General features: G+C 38.6%; 1 protein-coding gene across 2 annotated transcripts in view; it reads left to right on the top strand.

Annotated features, from left to right (window-relative positions):
• LOC137239547 (uncharacterized) overlaps window positions 1–9,839 on the top strand; it is an 81,944-nt gene extending 72,105 nt beyond the window's left edge. For both annotated transcript variants that reach the window (XM_067764974.1, XM_067764975.1), the window contains 4 exons: window positions 4,792–5,107; window positions 5,180–5,417; window positions 5,493–5,655; window positions 5,720–9,839. In XM_067764974.1, coding sequence (XP_067621075.1) covers window positions 4,792–5,107; window positions 5,180–5,417; window positions 5,493–5,655; window positions 5,720–9,145 — 4,143 coding nt within the window. In that variant the 3' untranslated portion in view covers window positions 9,146–9,839. The remainder of the gene's footprint in view (window positions 1–4,791; window positions 5,108–5,179; window positions 5,418–5,492; window positions 5,656–5,719) is intronic.
• Window positions 9,840–16,444: the final 6,605 nt, after the last annotated feature.

The raw sequence follows: 16,444 nt of genomic DNA, 5'->3' as shown, positions 1-16,444 counted from the left end.
TTGGAGTAGCCATGAAGAACACTACCCGAATATTTTTGGGAATATTGGTAATTATTCTTTTGCCGGAAGTAGAGACTGTGGCCACTCACAAGTGGTAGCTTTTCCGTCCCAGCAACGGTTTGATATGACGACAATGAATATTCTAGGGCTTCTTTCCCTCCATCCATATGGAAATTGGGATCACCAGAGTCTCGTCAGGAAAAAGTGTGTACGAATACATTGATATTTTCAGAAATAGGTGAATTTCATGGGATTTACTACAAATAAATGTGCTGGGCAACGCATAAGGCCCATTTTGTTCACGTTTATTGGAGTATGCAAAGCTTGTGATTATGGTCGTGTATCGGATACGTCTGCAGATTTCTGATGCCCTAAAGTCGTTGTTGTTAAGCGTACCTTTGGCACTATGGAGCAAATTACACTTAAAAGAGCATTTATCGATGTACTGATTTTGGAAAACGATCGATTTAACGTAAGTACCTGCCGCCGTCGGCCCAACCCCACGATGCACCAATGCACACGGTTCAAAGAACGTTTGACCAGCGCCGAATAATCGCTTTCCAAATTCGAGTTAGCCAGCTCTTCCACTTTTGGATATAAAACTAAGCCATCACCACGCTGCCCTTTCCCAAATAAAAAGACGCGAAGCAAGCTCTGTGGGCTATCCGCTGCACGTGGTAATAACTTTAAAGACTTTTGTCAGACTTCAATAGTCGAAGCTACCACCGGTTGAATATCTACCAAAACCGGACCGGTACCACAGAAAATAAAAATCAAAATTAGAAGAAATATGGGCGGGGGCTTAGTAATCCCCAAAAACATTAAACACTCTGACCACCAATTGCCATTCTCTGTCTTCTATGTCTAAATATATCCAAACCATACTTGTTTAAGAAATCAACTGAACGACTAGTGGAGAGGGCCCCAGTAATATCGAAAACATTAACACCAACAGTTATTCCCCAATTACTTTAACCCCTGATGTACGAGTTCTCCGAGCAGACACAAAACACACTCCGGCCAATCTTCACACAACTCCCCACACATACACCCCTCCGTTGTTCTCATTCAAAAATGAATTAGGAGAAACATGACCTATTAGCAGAAATGGCAGAGTCAGAATAAATCTGAGGTCAGGATTTTTTGCCACAAACGAAACGTGTCTTTGTATTCGAACGTCAACCAACCCTTACTGGGATATTTCCAACGCGTTTGCCAAAGATTAATAAGAATACCTTCAAATTTCTTCTTATTGACTAAATAACCTATTCCAATTCATTGTCGGCTATATAAGGTAAATTAGGCAACAACAGCATATTTGACATTCCTTCTTAACCTGAAGGAGATGGCGCGCTGTATCTTCACCAGCTCCAGAGGAGGTTCGCCCATGATTACTTGCATTGTATCGGTTTACACAGTATATATATATAATATACCGAGTCGATTTATTAACCGATATAGCGTCATCGATTTTTCAATAGGATTTGGGCTCAGGAAAAAAAAAGTTCCACTACGCATACCTCAAAAAACTGTTATCGCCAACCTTTTTACAACAGTTTTTAAAAGAAAAAATAGTGGGGAGTGTTTTGATGGACTTTCGTCCATACAAATCGACCCAGGTTAATATTCATACCGGCAAACATGGCAACAAAATATACCTGTGTATGCTGTAGATATGTCCGAAACCGTTCGAAACCATATGGCGGTCCCACATGTACTTAGCACAAGTTGCAATGAGGTCACGACATACTGTACGGTTGTGGAAGACTATCAGAATTCGGCCTACGTCTATGTTGAATCGCATGGTAATGACTGCCTGAGTTCATCTAGGCTTTGGCCGTTGAAGATGCATCTGACAAGAGCCACTGTTTAAGTTAAAGAAGCAAGTGGGCGTGAGTAGTACGGTACCATAAAATTAACAAGCTGTTATGGTGCCCTATTGCAAACCATATTTGACACTATTTTTGATTATTTTTAAAAGTCACGCACAACCTCGCTGCCGATACACCCTGTACATTTTAACATACACTCACATTTCCACGAAATGATTATGAACAAATATCTATAATTACAATTGAACCAAATTAGTTGGCAGCTTCTAACAAATAACATGTCAGCATAGCAAAGTTTGTATGTATGTTCGTATTTGCAAACGATTGAGAGCCCCACTACTACATCAATACTTACGAATATATACACAGAGCAAAAATTATTTTTGTAGCCTCCTATAGTTATCAGCTTATTAAGTGTCGCTTCGTAGTATTGCTATATGCATGTGTGCTTGTATGCGTGTGTTTGCAAGTGCGCGGCTGTACATGATCTCGCAGTTCCCTCGAGATATCATTCTCTGCCAGACGAGAACTAGTTAATTGTTAATCAGTTGACTGGCATTGGCATTGGCATGTGTCGGACTACAAATTGCCTGACTGCATGGATCTATATATGTGTGTATATATATGTATTTGTGCTTTTATCTGCTATGGATACTCACATACTCGTAGATAGTGAAATAATGGCAAACGCTGGGGATAAAGGTTGTGGCATGCATCAGCTCTTCACTTCGAGCCTTTTTGATAGCCAAGCATTAATTGGCTAGGCGTCACCACACCACACACACACACACAACCGACATCTGTTAATCAATTTTTCTATGGAATGGAGAATCGAAAAAATTGCAAGCTGATGAAGCGTTGCTCGTACTTAACTGGTAGTGTGTGAGGAATTTTAATTTATTATTTTAATTTTCTGTTTAAGAATTCTTTTTCTTTGCTTTCAAATGTGCTTGGAATTTTCAGAGGTTGAGTTTGGAGGGCGCGAGGTTTGAAGTGAATTATTAAAAAAAAACTAAATAAAATAAAACCGATAAAAATCGATAACTATCTATAGAATTTTAGTAATGTTTAGACAAATTTTACAAAACAAATGAAGGCAAAAAGTCGATGAATATATTTCAGAACTTATCGATAATAGTCGAAGCGAATAGGCAACGGAAACTTTATTAAATCGAATAAATTTGTGTAGCATGAACAAAAGTCATAAAAACTATATAAATCGAATCAAAGATTTGAGAGCTCATACATATCGATTAAAGTCAGGAAAGTTATCGAAACTCGATAAAAATCGATATAAATTTAGAAAGCTACACATTGAACAGTTCAAAACATTTATACAATCTGATGAAATTATTTTAGAACATCATTAAAGAAGCTTAAGATTAAAGAAAAATTAGTAAATCGTTACAAATCCCTGTTAATATCGAAGAATTTATCAAAGTCAAAAAAATCGTTCCAGATGCAGTCGGGCTATTGCCGGAACATACCCGGATTCATATTGGACAAAATACTGCTTAAATCCGCCACACTCCGCCAAACCATGTGGGAGTGTTTTTGGGGTTACAACAACTACAATAACAACACATGACATAGAAAATTAAAAATCGATAAAAACCGGAAAAGGGTCAAATTAAAAAAAAAAAGTTTTTTTTTGATGAAATCGTTCAAGTTTGCTAGAAATCGTACAAAAATCCCACTTAAGAATTTACCCGTCAAAAAAAATAAGCATGCTAAGTCCCTCAGAAACTTCCACAAAAAAAATGTTGGAACACTATGGATTGCCCGGTGACCCCGAAATAAAGGAAACATCAAAGAAAAATTTAATTGATTCATCAGCGCCTCTGGAAAGCCATCCTATGAACCCTTCTTGATCCACCAGTCTCTTCTGCTAGGGCTTCCACTTTAACAGCCATGTAGCAGAATGCTAGGATAATGTACTCTTCTTTTTCCACCTCTATTGCGACCACCGCTAGGTCTTCGATGCTGAGGTTAAATAGCATGGCAGCCATTGCATCAGCGTCACACCAAACAAGCCCTCCTCAAGAGTCAGGAGGAGCTCGTTCGACGCGACTTTACTATGTTGGAGCTTTATCTGTAAGACTCACAGCTTTATTGAACTGTTGGTCTCCCTCCAAACTCTCCATCACTGCGCTCAAGGGATGGGTTCTCGCCGCTAATTAACGTCTTTAGGGGTTCGGCGGCCACCGTGGTGTGATGGTGGCATGCTTCGCCCACCACACCGTATGCCCTGGGTTCACACCGCGGGCAAAGCAACATCAAAATTTTAGAAATAAAGTTTTTCAATTAGAAGAAAATTTTTCTAAGCGGGGTCGCCCGTCGACAGTGTTTGGCAAGCGCTCCGAGTGTATTTCTGCCATGAAAAGCTCTCAGGTCTCTTCGGAGGTTATCGCACCTTACATTTTTTTAGGGGTTCGTTTCCAACTCCTCTGCTCATAGCGTCTTATGGTTCTTTTGAAGACTTGCAGTATCGTTGAGCTGTTCGTCCACAACCTACGTATTTACCCTCGTCATTGGACACTGCTTGCAGGTTTTCGACGTCCTTTTTTATCTCCCTGCTTTTAGCATATTGTTCTCATTTTCAAGCTTGACGGCAGCATTGGTCTGATTGCCATCTCCCATTACCGCCAGCACTGCGCTCTCGTCATTTGCCTCTACTTTCAGATTCTTCAAGTCTTTTTCCACCTCCCCTTCTTTTATCGTTTTGGTGTTATTGTTCTAAGGATTCCTCTTTCTAAGGCGTATATATATATTTCCACCATACCAGCACATTCTCCCCAGCTGTGAGTGCAACGCATTCTCCGATTCCTTAAAGTCGGCATGTTAAGCCTACAGACCAAGCAAAAACTGGACCAAAATATACTATAAAACAAATTCGATTTTTCTTTTCTAAATTAGGCATTTTTTTTTAACGGAACCATTTTTTCCTTTCTCTTTACAGTCCAACGATTATACCTACCAAAATACACTGGGACGTCGTTCAACGCTCGGCGCTTACTATCACATGAACAAGCAGCCCTCCTTCACGAACGAGCACAGCGTAAATAGTCAGTATGGTTACAATGCGTGGGGTATGTGGCGTGATGGACGTAATATAGCACCGTCAACATTCTCCGCCAAAACACATACGCACTATCAGAAACCACGTTCCTTCTCCATTATACTAACCACAGCTGTATTTATTGTGCTGCTAGCAGTGATCTCAATAGCAGGACTGGCATTCTATTTTAGTTCGGTGAAAGCGAATTTGGAAGATCGTAAGCTTAGCCACAAATTATTTTTTTATAACACACCTAAATAACATGAAAACTCTTCCCGCTCTTTTGCAGCTGTGCTTGGTTTTGAGGGCTCATTTCGCATTGCGAAAGGTGACCTTTTCTCGACGGGTCTGAAGTACAACCACACGACAACTTATAAACAGAAAATTGAGTTTTACAAAAGATTTATAGAACGCTCGCTAACGGATAACGGCTTACAGCCGCTGCGCGTAGATACCTGGGGTTTTGGCGAGGGTCCGCTGATAAAGATATCGTTTCGCACTTTCTTGGATGTGAGAAAATTACCACAGTGAGTAGCACTTTGAAAGAGTTGTGAGTTTGGTGAGAAGTTATATAAACATTTTTCATTTCCAACCGCTTTTAGGAACATCCACAGCGTGGAAGAGTACATCAAGGAATCCCTGTTCTTGGAGACCACATCCGCAAAATCACTTTATCGCTCTTTACGAATAGATGCCGAATCAGTGGAGATAAAACGCATACTCGACGAGTCTGTTGTGCGTTCGGCATCACTTTTCAAGGACGCAGTAAGTACATCTCTACTTTGTTTTATCTCTCAACCTTTTAACTTGAATTTTAATCTCGTTGTAGACGCAACAACCTACCAGTCAATCTCAACTTGAAAAGCGTCTCATGAAGAAAACAAATTCGCCCACACTACTCTCCAAGCCTCCCACAACAGTGAAGTCACGCACTACACACAGGCCACATTCCGTAGACGACGAACCTGACGTGGATGTAGAAAACGCACCCGTCATACAAGGTTCTTTCGAAGGTTCATTTGAAATAACAAAAACCGATGCTGATATCGCGCGTAAGAAGGTGACGCCTACAAAAGCTTATACTAGCTTAGCACCGAAAGCGGTGACACCATTCGCTTTGCGCGTCAAGCCGAAAAAGCCTGCAGTTGAGAAAATGACCACGATCATACCACAGCAACAAAGTACAACGATCACAACTGCAGCGACAAGCTCAACTACAAGCGCACCTAAAAGCGAGAGCTCAACTCAGACGACAGCGCCAACTGCTGCTGCTACTTCAGCTTCAACTTCAACATCAAAAAGCACAACGCCAACAACTACAACTACCAAAAAGGAGTCGACTACAAGTAGCAGCACCACAAGTGCATCGACGACTACCATAACAACAACAACGCCCGCGTCTACCACGACTGCCGCCAAAGCAACGACAGCAAAACAAGCGCCAACGACCATCCAACAACTGACGTTTCAGCCATCAACTCCATTTGCAACACAACAACAATTCGGCTTACCAACATTAACTACACCCTCCGGCAGCTTTTCAGTGCCCAAATTGGACGCAAATCTGTTCACCTCTGTGCCAGTCTTAGATACGCAACCTTGGCGTCCGATACATCGTGAAGTACCCGAACTGGTGCCCGGTCCTCCGCCCGCATTTCCTACTAAAACACTGATTAGCGGTGCGAAACCTTTACCGGTTGCGCCAGTCTTCCGTCCTGATGTACCTATGCGACGCATCGATGATATCGAATTGCCTTTTATACCTGAAAATCCTTTACCGCCTACGCCACCAGCCTACAATCCATATTCGCCTAGTTTCTTCGGTTCAGCGGTACGCAAGCCTGAAGTTAGCGCTGAAATTTCTTCGGTGCCACAAGATATGGTATTTTATCATAGCTTTGGTAATCCCGTTTTCATGCCGGGCACGGAGGATATTGAACGTTTAGGTGCTGGCGCGCATGTCAAACCGCATCCACTACCAGTGCCACTGATTGATGAGGTGATTGTGCCCGCATTTAAACCGCTCGTACCTGCAGAAGAAAAGATTCCAATTGAGAATAACGAAAAATTTGAGCATCTCGGTGGCGGTGTTATTGTAAAGAAGAATGAGCTGAAATTGCCTAAGGGTGAGGAGAAATCAAAACCCAGCTTAATTGATGCAAAAGCAAGTGAAAGTGAGATCGAAGCCGAGTTGCCTGAAACGTCAACGGGAAAGACTACACCTGGAAGTTTAACAAGTACGACTTATAGACCGAAGTTTAGCACGCCTAACATCAATCGCATTGAGTCAAGCGCAAACTCGGAGTTAGCGGACACTATTGGCGAGTTCTTTGTAAAGTTGCTGAACTTACCGAAAGAGGATACGCGTAATGCGACGAAAAAGTTGGCACAGCCGGTTATTTCGCATGCTGAAACAGCGGAAGTAGCGAGTGAAGGGCCGGTTACTGAGGTGGAGTCGAAGACGGAGCGGAGTGAAATAACAGCAGATGATGTTGGTGCAACTGAGACCGAATCAGAGGAGCCAATGAAGGTTGAAGAAAGAGAGGAAGCATCAGACTCAGCGCTATCTGTCGACTATGAAACAGAGCTAGCACAGACGGTTGAGAAACCCGTACAAGAAGTTTCGGAAGAAGAAGCGCAGACCACCGTGAAACCGACTTTCTTAAATATTAAAGAGCTCATTTTAAGACGCAATCAGGCAAAAAATCAAACCCGTAATATAGAGAATAATATTACAGGCAGACCAACCCCACCCACAAGCACAACTCCTGCAACTACAAGCACAACCATGCGGGCCGAGCTATACAGCACCATACCAAAATCGCCAGCGACCAGTTGGCATCGCATAAGACCCTCATATAACAATAAAAAACCACCCACAATTCTAGATGACTCAAATCTTTTTCCATCACAATCGAAATGGGAATTTGTGAATAGCTCATCGGCCAATGGTTTTGGACATACGGGAAATATGCGTAAGGTTTTCAACAAAACACTGCAAGCATGGATATCTGAGGATGTCGCCGGCAATACGGATGATAACTTTACGCTAGACGATATTAAAACGCGCATAAACAATGCAACAAATATTCAAGATATATCGCTCATATTCGATACACTCGCCTCCAAGTTGGGTATAACACCACTCGTACCAACCAAACAACCACCATTTTCACAGAATAAACTAAAACATCCATCATCATCAGCTGCGTTGAATGAAAATAGTCGAATAAAGTTGCCAAATACAGCGACGGCTAGCAATCAGACAAAACCAACCGCACCCACAATTGAGGCAAATGTCATTAGAGACAAACTCGCCACAATACAATGGTTGCCCACAACGCGCCGAGGCACAATAACTGCAGTACCAGCAAGTGCAACTAAACTGCCGTGGACGACGGCGACGTCAGCAAGAAGAATGACAACCAGCACACCAACAACAACAATGCACGCATCACAAACAATGCCAGCAGAGCGAATGAGACCAACCCGTACAATACGTAGAACTACAAAAACGCCGACGAGAATGACGACAACAACAACGTCTTACACTCAAATATCCTCTTCAATATCACCAGTAGCAGCGCCACAAGCACCAACAGCCGAACAGCATTTGATTGAACTTCCGTTAGAACGACGTGAACCACCATTCATCAAACCAATGTCTAGTTTCATGGAAGACGCATCATCTGAGGGTGTTGGTGCAGCCATACCCGTAGTTGGTGAAGCAGAGGTTGAGGTTATCGATCCAAATAAATACGAGGAAATATTGAAGTCATCACACATTGCGGTGGATATGACAACGGAAACAGCACCACAATTGGTCACATTGCTGCCTGTGCGTTCAAACTCTGGTATACGCACCTATAGACCAACACTGGAAGAGACGGAGTCGCGCAGCAATGATCAATTGCTATTGGCGACAGCAGAGGCAATGCCAATTGTTGCTCTGGAGGTAGAGGGTACCGGTCAGGTAGAAGTCGTGCCAGAAACGTTTGGTGACGCATTGGTGGCTGGTGTAGCTGAGGTGGCGGACGATGTAACAGCAGCTGCCCCAGTGGCAGCATCAACACCTACCGCAATAGCAACATCATCAAGACCGCGCGCAGTAGGCACTGCAGCGCATCGTAATGGCAGCGCTGCTGGCGGTGGTTTCTTAGCGGGCATACGTCGAAAAAGTGATATTAGTCAGGCGAGAAGATTTCCTCCAGCGGAGGCGATTGTTAAGGGTGGTCTGCATGTGAAGGTGAAATGAAATGTTTGGGCACGAGGGTGAGGATAATGGGACATATAGACATCATTTCAATGGGCTATAAATTAGTGTAATTAATTATAACACTGGCGCTCAATATTAAAAAAATGCATACATACAGCAGCGAACAAAAAAATAGCAGCGGCATTTATTATTATTATTATTATTATTTTTTTTTTCAGAAGAAAAATAATTACATTTACGAAATTTGGTAAAATGCTATTTTTGTTTACTGCTGCATGTATAACTTCGCATGAAAAGTTCAATATAATTACACTCACGAAAAAAGGTGAATCAGGTAGACAGTTAGTAAATTTTGCAAAAGAAATTTAGTCAAGTAAATTTGATATGGTTAGTGAGATTTCAGAAAAGTCTATACGAAACGATACGCGATTGTAATATTCAGCATAAGTTGTTTTTTAAGTATAAGAACGATAAAAACTTCTTGTTCATTAGTTGTTGTAGGCCACATAAGAAAATTCAACTTTTAACGCAATTTTGGTGTAACCAAAAAATATGTAGAAATATAGGATTTAGCGAAAATTGATCATTGTTGACTAATCGACAACTTTTCGAAAAAAATCGAGACATAACAAGATGGTAACACTCCGATAACAAAACTATTAGTTTCCGGCAACAAGTTTATGTTCTTTTGATAATATATCGATAACTTTTCCGAAAGTAATCGATAACTTTTTGATACAAAATAGATGACAAATAAATATCGCTAAACTGTTGTAGATAAATCGATCATTTTTTGTTTAATTTAATTTAATTTATTTAAATTTCATTTTTTTTTATTTTGTGAAATTTTTTTATTTTTGTATTTTATTTTATTATATTTTATTTTATTACATTTTATTAAATTTTATTATTGATATTAGACATAAACAATTGTATAAATCAATAGGAGTTTGCTTCTTAAATACGGATAATTATTTCGTTTTATTTTATTTTATTTTATTTTATTTTTTCTTTGTTTTATGTTATTTTATTTTTTAACTTTTTTATTTTTTTATTTTATTTTATTTCATTTATTTTAATTTAATTTATATATTTTATTTTAGTTGATTAAAATGTTTTTAATTTTATTTAATTTTGTAACATAGCAATATTATCATGACATATTTTTGCTTTAATACCTTACATGGCAATACCTTGTATGGCAATACCTTTTATGGCAATGCCTTTGTAGGGCATTAGCTTTTCGCTGTCAAATGTATCCTATTATAGTTGTCTCTTTTTAACTTAAGTAATTTGATTTGTATAACTTTTTATAACAGAATGTACTGAAATTGATTTTTCCATGTGAAAAGGAATAAAAAGCCAGCCCACTCAAAATTTTTCATCATTTCGTTCTGCGATCGGCGGTAAAAACATCTCCAAGCTAAATGCTAAGCCCGCCGCACTTTGTGTTAAAGCAAAAGAGATGTACTTGAGTAAACTGAGTTGTAGTGTGGATAGCGATGGCTAGCCGCTGCAAAGTAGTTGGCCATGGCCAAACATCGCTGAACGAAGTTTCCAACTACGTTTCATCTAGTTAATTTTACGTTCACCAAATTAAATTGTTTGACCTTTAAAATTTAAACAAATAAAAGTTTTTCTTAACTATTTAAAACTTCAACGTTTTTCTATATAAAATATTAAACGGAGGACAATTTCTAATTATTTATTTTATATATTATTTTATTTTGTTTTATTTTATTTTATTTTGTTATTTATATCAAGGAAAAATTACCAACGGCAATGGTTACTAGAACGTGTTTCTAAATTTCACTTCTTCATCAGCTTCTCGGAAGCTGAGCATTGAACTCGAAATCTCCAATATTCATACTTTATTGTAGTGTAAATGGATATGCCTCTATCCACGCAGCCATATGAATGCCCCGCTGCTCGCTTTGCAATTTGTCTCTTAGTGTTGCCTTTTTATTGCTATACCTTTCTATACCATTTGGTACATGCTAATTTTATATGTTTTTAATCCTAATTGTGTGGAATACTTATAGGCGCGCTATCAAGAGCTTAGTAACACTGGATTTATTGCAAAGCTTTTTATAAGCAGGTTTTCCGATGTTCACAATTATATCAATATTATTATATGCATTTAATTAGCGAGACATTAAATCTTCAAATACCTTATCTTAAACTATGTTGGTACCACCAAAATTGCTTTAATGGACCATTATGGCTTGTTTGTTGTGCTGAACAATTTTTGAATGACAACACTTAGCATAGGTAAAAATCAGGTATTGTTGTGTAAAACAATTCTTACTTAAACATTCATTTATTTTAAGTTTATTGGATACTTTATCACATACAATAATCTACAAAAACTTGATGAAACTTTTAGTGTATAAAATAAAAAGTTTTTTTAATATTCTAGAAATATTTAATATTTAAAAAGCAGATGAAATAAGATTTTAGTTAGATACATAGTCTAAGTTTATTCTAGTATTGGTTTATTTTGAGTTTACACAAATTAAAAACAAAAAAAATTAACTCAGTGGATTGTAATATAAAAACTTGGGTTAGGTGAGTTAAATTGCATATTTTTACTTATATAATAATTTAGAATGGCGGCCGCCGTGGTGTGATGGTAGCGTACTCCGCCTATCACACCGAAGATTCTGGGTTCACGCCCCGGTTTTTCAATCAGAAGAAAATCTTGCTAAGCGGGGTCGCCACTTGGCAGTGTTTGGCAAGCACTCCGAGTGTATTTCTGCCATGAAAGCTCTCAGTGAAAACTCATCTGCCTTGCAGATGCCGTTCGGAGTCGGCATAAAACAAGTAGGTCCCGTCCCGCTAATTTGTAGGAAAAATTACAAAAGAGCACGACGCAAATTGGAAGAGAAGCTCGGCCTAAGATCTCTTCGGAGGTTATCGCGCCTTACGTTTATTTATTTTTTTTTTTTAATAATTTAGAATATTTTATAGTTCTTATAGTTTCTTAAAAACATCGGTTCTTATTATTATTATAAAACACTTATTTGCTAAATCATCTAGAAGAAAAAACAATAAACTAATAAATATTTTTAACTAAAACTATTTGAAGTCCTAGTTTCCTAATTTAAAAATTTAAAATTTTTGTAAGTATTTTTTAAGAATATTGCAGGTTATATTAAAATTTTTGTATAGAAAAACTGACTTAACTTAAGCAAACATTTTTCGATATGTATTTGTAAAAACTTTTGAATTATTTTAATAAAAAACAATTACTGGTGGTAAATAAATTGCAACAAATTTTATTTCTATATTTTATTTTTATTCTCAGTATTTTCACTTTTTTTTTTTTTAATTTTGCTCATAAATAAAAAAATTATAATAATAATTTTCTTCACTCAAACTTTACAGAGGCCACACTCTAACACCCTTATCTCTCTGTCGAAACTACAATTATCTTTGGACTCCCGTTAGAGGACATTTATGACCATTAATGAGTTGCCGCACCCCTGGATGTGGCGAAGCACTGAAACAAAAACAAGAAGACATGCCATTGTCATATTATATTGATAGTTTTTTTTTTAGATGGAAATCTTTCGTCAAGAATTTCGTCGAAGTAATTAGTTGAACTGTGATTTATAGGGGTGTTACTAATATTTCGCGCGGTATTGGCGCTATCCATTTTACGTAATTATGCCTATGACTTTCAGTTTTGCAATTTGCAGTGCCATAGTTTCAAGTATCTTCTCATTGATCGGCTTGTTTCTAAGAACTCACTGGCTTGTATTGCTCATATGTATTTTTTCAATCCTTTGTACTTATCTGCATATTTGTCAGGTCCACATTGTTACCCTGTTGTTGTGTTTGTACCAGTGCTTCGCCCCATTCCGTAGGTCTGACAACTCACAAATTGTCATCAATATGCTCTAACGGGACCCCAAGAAGCTTGCAGTTTCAACAGGTGTGGACCGGAGAGAGGCCTCGGTTCCACCTTGCAATTGAAAAGATGGTTGGTGTCATGTGGGGCACATTGAAAGCAGGACATACATTATTTATGTCGAGGTTGATTCTAGATAAGTAAAAGTTTAACCTGTTACAGCATCCAGATCGAAGTTGAGCTAGAGTGACGCGTGTCTCTCTGGAGAGGTTGCCTTCTTCTTCTGCGAGTTCTGGGTATTTGATTTTAAGAATGGGCTTCGCTGGGCAATTTATGGCATAGAGGTCCGACGCCTTTCTGTAGATATCACTAGGCATCTCTTTGGGGGTTTCTTCTACACGCGGTTTAGTTTTCAGGTACCGTGTTTCGTTATAATGCTTGCGAAGCTGACTTCTTAAGTACCTGGCAGGAGGGGCCTTCTAAATCAAATGTCTTTTGGATGCCTGGGTATTCAACATAAACAGTTTGTTCAGCATTATTCTCCCTATTGGGGAGTACTCTCGACTCACTATGTAGGTTGTATTCTGGGGACATAAGAACACCGTAAGCAGTGTTTTGGCAGGCCTGTATTTTTTTGCAGTGCGTAACTCTTAGATTTGACGACCACATCGACACGTGAAGTATGCAAGCAGTCGGCCAGTTGGTTTATAAGTGGTAAAGAGTGCCTCCTTATCTTGACCCCAAGTGCTGCCGGCAGTATTTTATTACGGCTCTAGATTTAAGGTACACTTGCAGTTGCGTGCTCTTCAAAATTTAGATGCTGATCGAACGTGAAACCATTTTATGGGTGTTAGACAATCGGTAGCATAATGCCATCGTCGTCCCAAATGATGGACATTTGTTTTGTCAGGTTTCGGTGACAATGTGAAACCTTACGAGGCGAAAAAACTAAAATTATTAAGGAGATATGCGCCAAGAAGTATTAAAAATGTCACTGTGAAGTTAAAAGGTAATTTGAAGCTTGAGATAGCGCTAATGTTAAAGTGTCATCAACAAAAATTTACTTCTTTCAAATGCTTATTATATTTGTTTTTCAGGGTATTCTTCTGTTTTATTCGGCCATGAATGAATGTCAACAAAAAGGAGCATTAAAGATTGATACTTTTCCTAACCTGCAACCCTGCAACACAAACTACGGCACTTTAATGTGGAGAAAATAATGCTGCCCATAAAACAAGCCAGTTGTCAGGTTAAAGCGGTACTTCTAACAAATCTTATGACACCTGGTCAAGGATTGAACTTTGGACTATATGGGGTAGCTGAGCGTAAAAATTTGCATCGAAACCATAAGCTCTTACGTGGCCAGATAAATATTTCTTCCGCGTATCTTTAAAAACAAATAATTACTACACCTTTCCATCAAAACTGCTTTCACTGCTAATTAATTCGTATTCTTAATAAGTTCTAATTTGCATTCATTATTTCCAATAAAACACTTAATCATCTTTTCTACCACAAAAAAAAGAAAACAAAAAAAAAATGTATACTACCAACTAAACACACAAATTACTTTCCACTCATTTACACACAAATCCCATTCAATTTTGACAGCCATTTGTGCTGTCACACCTTTCTACCTCTAAAGCTTTGATTACAAAGCGGTAAAGGGGTAAATGCCATCATTCAAGCGTACTCACTAAGTATTTACTACTAACGTGAATTGGTTTGGGGCACATCATAGAGAGTATTTTGTTACGCTCAATGTGTTGCTGCCAACTATTAATAGTGTTGCCAACAGTGTTTGTACAACTACTCATTCTTATGCATACAAAATTTCCGCCTATAGCGCAAGAACGCAAACACACATACAATCGCATACATACAAATATATTGCAATCAGTTTCAAATTGTCCAACTGACCAAGCAATTGTAATACTCAACTCTCGCTTCATTGTCAATGTGCGCAAATAAAATTGTATATGTGTACGAGTATATTTACACAAATACTTAGATGCATACTTATATATGTATATAACTTTGATAAATATGTATATTTGCGTCTATGCTATGTATTAGAGGGTACTTGTCAGTTGTTAGTTAATGCCAACATATTTTCAATGTTTGCACAGCGCTTTGGTTGCCATGTCGTATACGTAACTGTGGTTCGTACTTACTTCTTGCTCAACTGACTACGAGTACATCACTGTCTATATAAAGAAAGATACAATTGTGTCGAAGCTGTTTGCTTCAACTTACCTGATAATTGGCAAATGTACAACATGGTTTTGTATGTATATTTGTGTTTGTATAAATATATACCCTGGCGAGAAATTTATAGTAGGTTGTAAGGTCACCTGGCCGCATATGCCACACTGCGCTAATCTCAAAAAGTTGCAATGATCCGAAAACTCGAAAATCTGATCGGCTACCCTATATGCGCCAAAGCAATTTTTATTTTTTAAGATGTCCTTTATCGCTTATTAGTGAAGGTATTAATAAATATGTATATTATACAGTTCGATAGGTATTGAATGGAACAGCACGGATATCTTAATAACTTTGAAATTTCAGAGTTTAAAGTGAGCTTCCTTTTGATCTAGGTGTGCGATATGTTAATTTAAACTTTAGATGTATATATATATTGCAGTGTGTGTGTGTATCCCACATGCGTCGAAATTTTTCGACCAATCTTGACAAATTTTTCGCAATAGGTTCTTGGCGAAACCGCGCTTTATGAAGGTTCGAAAAAGTCAGCCGAGTCAAGCCCAAGGCAACATAAGTCGAATTGTTCCAAATACTCCTGTCTGTTTTTCATAGTTTAGTAGATATGTATACTTTAAAAAAATATGAAAAAGTTTGTGGAGTATTTATTCTCTATTAAAAAAAATTTTAGTTCGCCATATCTCAGAAAGTATTTGAAGCAAGTAAGCAATGTTTGGTATAGACATTCCATGAATTAAGAAATTGAGTGGGAGGAGGAGTGCGAGTGGGAAAGAGTGGAAATGGTAATGAGATTAGGAGTAGTAGTGGCAGTGGCGTAGGTAGTGGTATTTGAAGTGGTTATAGAGGTAGTGATGGTGGTAATGGTAGTGCTAATGATATTGGTTGTGGTAGGGAAAGTGCTAGTGGTAGCTGATTTTGTAGTGTACTGGTAGTGGTATTGGTAGTGGTAGTATTATTAGTAGTGGTAGTGGGGATGGTTATGGTATTGGTTGTGGTAGTGAAGGTGCTAGTGGTAGTGGTGGTGGTAATGGTATTGGTTGTGGGAAGGAAAGTTGTATTGGCAGTGGTGGTACTATGCATGCTAGTAGTGGGGTTGGTAGTGGTATTGGTTATGGCAATGAAGGTGTTAGTGGTAGTGGTAGTTGTAGTGGAAGTAGTAGCAGGGTTGACTACAGGACAACATTCGGAAAATATGTAGAGTTGAAATAGCGTACATAACAGCTCCGCGCATTCCCTAATAAGTCGTCAATAACCCACCCTAT

This window comes from Eurosta solidaginis, chromosome 2, assembly GCF_040869045.1.
Source record: "Eurosta solidaginis isolate ZX-2024a chromosome 2, ASM4086904v1, whole genome shotgun sequence".
Classification (NCBI taxonomy): Eukaryota; Metazoa; Arthropoda; class Insecta; order Diptera; family Tephritidae; genus Eurosta; species Eurosta solidaginis.
The sequence above is the reverse complement of the archived record's forward strand: the minus strand, read 5'-3'. Positions and strand labels throughout refer to the sequence as shown.